The 9,975-nt window shown below is 29.8% G+C and overlaps 1 protein-coding gene across 1 annotated transcript; it reads left to right on the top strand.

The window, feature by feature from the left end:
- Positions 1–6,500: 6,500 nt before the first annotated feature.
- On the top strand, positions 6,501–9,117 carry LOC123297782 (respirasome Complex Assembly Factor 1). The gene is made up of 4 exons (XM_044879561.1): positions 6,501–6,711; positions 6,774–6,877; positions 6,948–7,077; positions 9,006–9,117. Exons 1-4 carry the CDS (start codon positions 6,598–6,600, stop codon positions 9,057–9,059), a joined length of 402 nt encoding a protein of 133 aa, XP_044735496.1. The 5' UTR covers positions 6,501–6,597; the 3' UTR covers positions 9,060–9,117.
- The last annotated feature ends 858 nt before the right edge of the window (positions 9,118–9,975 follow it).

The following is a 9,975-nucleotide window of genomic DNA, read 5'->3' as shown; positions in this document are numbered from 1 at the left end:
TAGCTAAATGTTAATACAATCCTTGATTCAAAATTTCGACACACTGCATCTAATGGTTTTTAATTTATGGTAAAGGTTTTCCCATTTTAAGTAAGAAGTACGTTATTTAAAAGAGTTTTTCATTATCTAGTTTGGGTGATATATGATATCAAATGTAACCAACTATTTCCATTGTTTAAAATGGATTCATACATACATATAGACAACATAAAAATGTTGTTAGTTATTAGAAAAGTTATACCGAAAATAGCCAAAATATGTTAAAAATGGATGTTTCCGTCGAAAGTCAACATCTAATTAAACTACGAAGTATAAATATATTTTGCTAATAGAAAAACAACAAAATTAAACTTATTTATATACAGGCCAATTTCTTCGCCGGCAGTTAATTACCAACGAATATAAATCAAAGTATAATATAATACTTAATCCTATCTCAAATCTATTATAATCTACCTCTTTCATATCTCGAAAACTTATATTTATCAAAAAAATATATTTCCTGTATCATATACATCATATCATTTATTTCATCTAAGCAGAGTAAAATGCAAAAATATAAAATGCTACAATGGATTAAAACCAATTGTTGACCTGCAGTTTAATCCAAGTTTAAATAAATTGTGAAGAAATCGGGCTGAAATCATATAAAAAGTATATGTTTTTCTACTTAAAAGCGAGCTGTTTTTTTAATGCAAGCTCCACAACCACAACTTCAGTATATTATTATTTGTTAAACATTATAATATACTTCGAGTTTACTCAATAAACAAACATTAAAGAGAACGAAATAGACTAAAAGCAATAAATTTTTTATCAAATACTTTTTGTGATATACAAATAAGTAAAAAAAAGTTTTGTTTCTAATTAGTAATTACTAGAAAATATTAAATTAACAAACGGTTTACCTTCTTGTAACTTTATCCCATACTTATAAGAGATAGTAATTTTTATACCATTCAAGTCGGCATAGGTACCCAATCATTGTTACCTTCAAATAGGCTATCTATTAAGGATTTACAAGAGCCAGGGCAATTTTGGAAAAAAGGCATGATTTTTTTTATATGAAGGTGGATTAAGTCTAAATCAATTCTGAAAATTTTAGGGGGGCCTGCTCGATTATTTAGATAAATAAATGATAGATATTATAAGAATAGCGGTTGACAGAATGCCAAAGAATCTGCTACTAAGGTAATCGGCTAAAAAACGATGGCTAAAAGACCTAATGAGGGACTTAGTTATACTTGATGTAATAAACTGAAAACAGAAAGACTATGTGTAGAGAACAGTTGTGTAAAATTGTTAAGGAAGCCAATACCCATCCCGAGCTGTTAGCTTTTCTATTGCCTTGAATAAATATTCAAATATATTTATTTCAGTTTTTAGATTGTAATGACGGATAAGTATTTTAATTAGAAAAACAATGCTGTACTATAACTTTGAAGCCACTAAGTATATTTTTAAATAAATATTTTTTTACAAAAAGGTTTATATACTACACGAGAAATCTAAAATTTATATTCTATGAAAGAATAAAACCCAGATACTTAATGCTTATATTTTATATCTATGGCATTCCACTTTGTAATGTAAAACAAAAATATCAATAACCCATCTATCGTAAAACTCAGGGAAAATTTGGAAAATAGAAATTATGCGTTGGAAAATCATTTTTCTGAAATAAATATCAAATTTATGCTTTAATTGAGAAATATACAAAAGTTGCAACTAATGTTTGGCACATTTTCATTTTTATTTCGACTTTTTAGAATCAAAATTGGCTGAGATATATTACTTTTAACAAGGCCTACATACTTTTTTCATGTCTTTATAGCCTTTATGTGTTAAACTCCAACAAAACCTCGCACAAATTAGATGTAATCTGCATTTCGGTCAAACTTTTAATTTTGGGAAATGATAGTTTAAGTCATTCTGAATAAAAGTTTCCATGGTCACAAGTCATGAAAATGACAGGATTTCAAGTTATCGCTAAATTAAAGTTGGAAAATGTACTCATTTGTAAAAAAAATTATTGTAATTTAACTGTCAAAAATCATATATATGTAGCTGAAAATGTTGATCTTAACACTTCATTTAATTTATCCACTGAACATTTAACACAGCTTCTTCTTTGAATTTCGTATCATATTCTTCAAAAAAACAAGAATTAAAAAAACAACACTCTTACATTAAAAAACATACGTATGCATGTAATTATACATATCTGTATATGTATTTGCCTATACACATAGGCATATATTATACAAATGAGTACATTTTCCAACTTTAATGTAGCTAACATGAAATCCTGTCATTTTCATGACTTGTGACTATGGAAACTTTTTAGAATGACTTAAACTACCATTTCCCAAAATTTGAAATATTTGGGCGAAATGCAAATTACATCTAATTTGTGCGAGGCCTAATTTTATCTAATTTTAGGTTCACCTCTTTTAAGAGGATTTCGTAATGATTTGTACATCAAAATTTAATGCTCTAAAAGATAAATATTTTAAGCTGGGGCTATACATATTTCTAAAAAGCTTGGATGAGACATTTTGGAATTGTACAAATACAAAAAATGAACCATACTATCATATCCAGTGCCTGTGTAAATAAGAGTAAAAAAAAATAGATTCTTTTTATAAATAATAACTAGACCGAAAGCAATGTTAGATTTGATTATACACGGACAATAATATTCATATTATGAGGGGCATTGAATGTTGTGATGCAAAAGGAGACAACATTTTGTGTGATGTACAGCAGATATAACAATTATAAAATGTGATGCGCGCTGTTTTGGAAAGGTTTCGTGTGTTGGATATGTTTATATATATAAAATAAAATAAAAAAACTCTTTCCAGTTACATCCACACATACCTTTGATTGTACATTGACCATTGATTACATTAAATGTTTAAAACGGTTCACTTCCCACTTTAAACAGTTTTCTATAATAGATATTCTAGTATCTATTTTATACTTTGATGTTCATGTTATTGGCCTGACATCTGTTAAAAAAACTAGCTACCAAAAAAAAAAAATTAAACATTCATGTCTCCCTCCATGAACACAAAATTAATCAATTCTTGCTGTTTTTCGAATTAGCTTATGTCCGATTGATTCTCTGGACAATACAAAGTCCGTAGGTATTATGAGGCATAAAATATTTCCGCTCTACTAACGCCTCAGACACCAACAAGAAAACCTAATAAAATATTTGCACAAACTGTGTCCAAAAAAATATTTCGCCATTTTCATGTGGCTAGAAATCTGGTTTAATTTCAGTAAACCCCCCCCCCTTCCTCAGATATATATAAATAGAAAAAAAAAATTTTCCCAACTCAATTCTAATAAATCAAGTTAGTTAAATAAGGAATACCAAGTCGATTGAAATAAAAATGACTATAGGAGATAGATTATATAAGTAAGTTTTAGGCAACTCCCCTTCCAAATCATCGGAACTGTCCATACGAAAGAAGGAAATAGGAGATGACGTAATACCTCACCCTATACAATATATCCAAAGTCCCAAAAATCTCTTTATAGAAAGTTCTATATGCGCTGTTAAATTATATTATGTTCAAAGTTACGTTGTAACAAAATTAAGTTCCGTTTTCAAGACTGTTTACGTTCCGTTTTCAACGTCAAAACACTTTTCGACTCCAACTTATAAGAAATGTCAGCCATTAAAACAGAATTGGCGATAAGCCAGCTGGATGACCAGCCTTGATTTGATATTCTAGTTCTTTTCCAAGCCTTGATTTGCAGGTTTTTGAGTCTACCAAGGATAATAAATCTGGTCTCAACCAACTCTTGCTCAAGACTAATAGTCAAATTTTGGTTTGCCAGGCCTTGGCTTGCTTAGACGAATGTTTTCCTCCTGAAAAAAGTCCAGCGGGCGTATATGGTTTGTGAAAATATTGCCTAGAATATAAACAACATTACTTTTCAGCATTAATGTTATACAGGGTGATCCAAGTTATAGCAACAGAACTTCATCAAATAGAAGATAACGTTTTCAATTCACTTATAGTCGAGAAAAATCGTTTCTAGGTACAGAGTGTTGAAATTTTAGAAAAAATGGCATACTTTTATGAGTAGTACTGTCACACTACTCATTGATATATCCATATTGCCACAAAATCAGTAGAGATTTTTTCGAAATTGGGTTATGAAACACCGCAAGTTTTCGTAATTGGTGACCATAGCTTAAATCACGAAGGATCCTCAGTTCTATTTTTCATTTCATTTTCATTTCTCAATTTTTCTAAACACCCGGTTTGGTAATACTTCCAAAAATGTCAAATTTTTCCAAAATTGCATCACCTTGTAACTAGCAAAAAAGCTTTCCCTGTTATGAGTGTATTGCCTAATTATCATTATTTTAACGTTATCTACCATTTGCTGAAGTCACTCTATATAAACAATTGTTGGAAAGTTTTTGTAGCCCATTTTTATTATATTGTTTTAAACAATTTTATCAATATAATATTTAATTGTTATCTAATCAATATGTCCTTCATACAATAAACCATAAAAATCGTCTACTTTAACTTTATCTTTTCTTAAAATTTTCATGGATAAGTAGAAAATAAACACGTCAATGAAAAATTTTTATAAAATGTATTCGAAACAAAAAAAAATAATATCCGTTTAAAACCTACCTTTGTTCAAAAAAAATGTAAAGTAAAGAAAGTCAACTTTACTTAGTAGTATAAAGCATTCTATATCTCTAGAAAAATTTCTTACTAAACAATTTCTTTAACAGATTTTTTTGCATTGAAGGCGACATTTTCCTTGTGCATAGAAATGATGTAATGAATTTTAAATTATCGAGTTCATTTACCTATTCGAGAAACTAACTGCATACATTGTCAATGTGAATTTTTCTTATCATTTTCAATAAGTAAAGTTAAAAAGAAACCAAATATGTATAAAAAGAAAATTTATCGTAAGTAAAAGGTAGGTATATACGTAAATACACACATGTTCTTCATCTATATCTTATATTATATGATATTCGATAAATTGTTGGATGGAAATGGAGATAGGTGCATAGAAAGATGTGATATTTTTTACTTATTTTCCTAGTAGTGATCCCAAAAGCATTCGTTCCGATATTCAATTCATTTATAACTAAACTGACATCTTTTGAGCACATATTCCATATTCCATCTACTCGCCGTCTTACGATATTTTAGAGGAGGTGAAAATCAAGGAAAAGAGTTTTCTCTCTATCTGAAAAGCAGTAGGAATTCCTGATAAATTGAAAATTCGCGGTAGGTAATACCGACGATGTTTTGTTATTTCCTCACTTAAGTGTTAAAACCATGAGAAATTATTTGATCATACATAAAAAACATAATGAAATCTAAATTTTTTTCACATCTAGACACTAAAAAATAATTTATCTCGATAATAGCCTGTGGCAATGAATTAGTATAGCTAATATTGGCAATATGTTAGTCTATAAGAAACGAAAAGAGGCATAATTAGATTAGAAGTTTTATGCTGCTGATCCGTTTTACCTGCTGGGGTCGATTTGCCTGCCTTTCCCCTATTTTTATTCCAGTTTCAAACAAAACGACGCGACTCTATATAGTAATTTGTAGCCTAAAAATTATTACAACAACAATGTTCAAATAGCTTTACATGCCATAATACCAAATTATCGCTTTCCATTAGAATTGATGCTACGAATTTTTGTAAAATCGTGGAAATAAGTTTTTGTGCAAAGTACGACTAAACCATTTTAGCACAAATTTAAATCAATCGAGGGTCATTTTCTTCCCCTTTTTATTACCTACACACATTTTATCTGTGCGCACGTTTTACCTTCTTTTTAGGTGCTCAACTTTTCTTTAAAATGCAAAAAATTGTTTTGCGTAATCTTTCTTAATTCTATTTAAAATTCACATAAACTTTTCATTATCTGGAACTAGCTATCACCTTATCTCAGATATTTATCTTTCGTAATCTTATTCTATAAAATAAAATTTATAGTTGTAAAATGGAGAATATAAATATTTTAAAAGAACAAGCATCAAATTCGTAATTTCGATCCATGGAATTCCGATTTTTCGGGCGAGAGAGATTTTTCTGCGTTCACCCATTTCCAGCAAAAAAGAAAAGGTTTCCCAATCATTTCATTAAGCCTTAATTATTGATAATATGATTCAAATAAAAAATCGGGGGGTCGTGTCCAAATATTTCCTACCCCATTTAATCTACAGAATTGGAATTGATTCTTGAAACGGAGCTGTGACCTCAAGAATTTTCTAAGGTTGAAAATATATCAATCACTTTCATAATATTTTTGTTTAGTCTTAATGATGTAATATAAATTATTCTATTTTATAATAAGTATACTACGTGTATCGTTTATTATTCGAAAAAATAAAATCACACGTATAATAAAATATCAATAATTTAATATTACCGCTAACAAATATATGGCATTTTAGTTGTAAAATATTCTGTAAGATCGCAGCACGGCACACATAAATTAGGGCAAATGTCGGCTGACTATTTCAGATTTTCTATTAATTAATGTATGTAAAGTAATTCTTTTTTTATATTTATTCCAAAAATATGACTACTAAGACGAAATTAAAAACTGTTGAGAAAAATGGTAGTGTCAAAATTCCAAAAGTTGAATCCATTTGGCATAAATGTATTACCTCGAATTCAGAATGGCCAGATAAGGTAAATTTTTAGGTTATAGTTAAATATTGAATTTGAATTCATAAAATTTTTCCCATTTTCAGGAAGAATTTTTAGATGTAATTTATTGGGCAAGACAGGCTATGGGTATCATTTTAGGTGTAGCGTGGGGCCTTATTCCACTAAAAGGATTTGTTGCGATTTTACTGTTAAGTATAATGAGTTAAATATATATAAATTTGAACAAATATTAATTTATCATCTTTAAAAAACGATAGGTTTGTGCTAGTAAATGCTGGAATTATTTATTTTTATTGTACAAGTTTTCAATGTGTAGATGAAGATGATTATGGAGGCGCTTGGGAATTAACTAAAGAAGGGTTTATGACTTCGTTTGCTGGTTTTCTGGTAAGTTTTTGTTGAATTTATTGAATATTTTTAGGCACCGCTATTTTTAGAATAGTTCAACATGTCGATTATATTACGTTTGGATATTTCTGTAGCTTTTTTGTGCTAATTTCCAATTTTTGTATTCAGATTCCAATTTTAGTAATTATAGTAGGGATGTAGTATAAAGTCCTACTTTAGACGAGGGGGGTGTATCACTTAGGGGGGAAGCAATGTGCCTACTTTTGAATGGCTGTGGCTCTCATTTGCGGGAAATTCAAATAGAACGATAATACTTCGTGTGTTTCAGATTTTAATATTTCTATATCCATGGTTTTAGATTGCCTCAAGCAATATGCCTACTTTTGATTGGCTGTTCGCATTCTCAATTGTGTGTTGTAGATAGGTCCGAGCAAAAAATCTTTCTATTTAAAGTAAAATCTTTTACCCTAAAAAACAATGTATTTAAAAAAAAAAATACAATTTAGAATTTAATTACAAATATAATATTTTTAACTAATTACCCTTGGATGAATGGATGAAGGAATATACCTTTAATATTCCTATGACCGACTAATTACCTAAAGAATATATCGTAAATAATTCTTAAAATAATAAAAATAAAACTTCACTTATTTAAATTAAGATTAGGTTCACGGGTACATAATTCAATACATAAATAAATAATAATTTCCCCAAATAAATTTTTACATTAATTTCATATTTAAAAAATTCTATAATACGTTGAAATTTAGTATTGAAAATTAATCGACGTATTTTCGAGACATTCTTAAGCCTCCTTTTTAATTTCATTAGTTAACTTATAATAGTTATAACATTAGGATTGAAGATTTTATATTCACTAAATTGAATAGAATATTGTTGCGTTTAGGTTACTTATATCGTTGAAAAAATTGTTTTAAAACAAGCATAAATACTTCACGTATTTATTTTTCTTTACAAATTTTACTTTTCTTTTGAATATATGATTATTTATTTATGTTGTCCACACCCGTCAACCATATTTCAAACATGTTTCCATGCTTACAAACGAATCAAAAACACAAGGGCCCCCGCAGACTGCAGACTTTTTATCGGCCGATAGTTTGGTCGGCTTCTTAATCAGTATGGAGAGGAATGCATATGCGCACACTACAGCGATTCAGTATCGGCCGATAAAAAAGTTTGATGGGCTACCCGATTACATTCAAACAAATCTGTCGGCCAACTATCGGCCGACTGTTTAATCAGTATTGGCGCATACACGCCTGCGCATACATGACGATTGTTTAGTCGGCCGATAGCTCAGTTCGCTCTGTGATTTGGCTCTTCCACAGGTATAGAAACTCTTAAATTTGTATCCTCCTTCGCTATTGCTGGTCCAATTAGCTTGAAAAGTTCATTGAAGCTGGTAATGCTCATTCAATAATAGGCGGAAATTTTTTTCGGGTAATCAAGTAATTTGGAATGCATAGTGTAAAATTTTCCACTAAGTAATCTATCACTGAGAATGGGATGCACCCGATACTCTCGGAATCTCTTGTTGATTTTCCTCCTCCGGAGTATGATGAGACCAATAATTTTCCTGGACAATATTTTCATTGTGCGACCGCTTCAACAGTCAGTTAAAAACTAGTTCGAGAATAGTCGGCCGGCTGTTGGATAGTCTGCGCCCTGTTCACCAACCAAACTGTTTAGTTGGCTCGGTGTGCGCACTTTCAGCCCAACCCGACTAAACTATCGGCCGATAAAAAGTCTGCAGTCTGCGGGGGCCCTTAAAGAAGGCTTTGAGCATACTTTCAACATGCGCCTAGTTAACAGCCAATAGAAAGTAGGCACAATGATACCCTGCCTCTTCCACCTGAGTCACCCCAATCGGTTATACTCCATCCCTTTTAAAATATTCCTATATCCATGCAATAAACTAATATTAATTGTTATGTTTGTAGGTAACGTGGATTATAATTTATTCTGGTTTAAATTACGATAATCATTCCGTATGACAAAACGATTTAGTTAAAGTTGCAATTTCAACCAAATAAAGAAATCGTTAATACCGTGTGTGGCGCATCCTTAATATAAAAATAAATCTTGTTATCACATTTTCATATTTTGTTAAGCATAACGATGTATATATTTCACTTTTTTTATAAATCATATCGATAGTTTTTTTGTCATATGAATTATTTATTGTTAATTATTTCAAAATATTTTATATTATTTATAAAAAAAAAAAAAGTTTTAATCATAAGTTGGTTGAGTTGAAATTCAACCATGTCGTATAGTTCCAATTTGAGTTCACTTCTTTTTAAATTATCTTTAGTAAAATGTGCCACAAAGTGTTATTGAGGACCTTTTACCTTGTTTTATCCTTGGATTTTTTAAGACATTTTTAAGTCTTTAGAGCGTATTTTTGGGTCCTTACTAATGCTTTTAAATACGAAAAAATTTTTAATATTGGTGAATAAAAAAAAAAAACCTTTAAAAAAAATGTTTGTTTTATTTTAATTACTCCTACTTCTTAAACTCTTCATAGAGAATTTTTGTGCTTTTTACAAGTAGGTGTACTATAAGATTGCTTTGGATCTTTTGGCATATCATACGATTGCATGATGGCCACAGATCTGGAAAATCTGAAACTATCAGAAATATATCTCGATCAGAAATTGACAGAAAAAGTCATATCAGAAAATTTAATTGCAGCTGACTTTTTTAGCATGTTTAAATTTCTTATTTATGTCAATTAAGTGAAGGTCTATACTTTTTTAAATCAAAAAATTTGAAATCTTACTTTTTTAAACTGTATTAAGAACCTTAAGTAGTTCCTTACAGTCAAACCTGGATAAGCGAGAGTTCAAGGGAGCACAATTTCATTTTCGCTTATAGAGGTTTCTCACTAACCCGAGTTTATCGCTAATG

Source organism: Chrysoperla carnea, chromosome 4 (assembly GCF_905475395.1).
Source record: "Chrysoperla carnea chromosome 4, inChrCarn1.1, whole genome shotgun sequence".
Taxonomy (NCBI): domain Eukaryota; kingdom Metazoa; phylum Arthropoda; class Insecta; order Neuroptera; family Chrysopidae; genus Chrysoperla; species Chrysoperla carnea.
This window is presented reverse-complemented; position numbering and strand designations above follow the sequence as displayed.

What these genes read in the sequence shown, in the direction of transcription:
- LOC123297782 (XM_044879561.1), top strand. Translation starts at nt 6,598, where the DNA reads ATGACTACTAAGACGAAATTAAAAACTGTTGAGAAAAATGGTAGTGTC. An exon ending in GGATTTGTTGCGATTTTACT is followed by an intron (nt 6,878 to 6,947) that starts GTTAAGTATAAT and finishes AAAAAACGATAG; the next exon opens with GTTTGTGCTAGTAAATGCTG. An exon ending in CTTCGTTTGCTGGTTTTCTG is followed by an intron (nt 7,078 to 9,005) that starts GTAAGTTTTTGT and finishes TTATGTTTGTAG; the next exon opens with GTAACGTGGATTATAATTTA.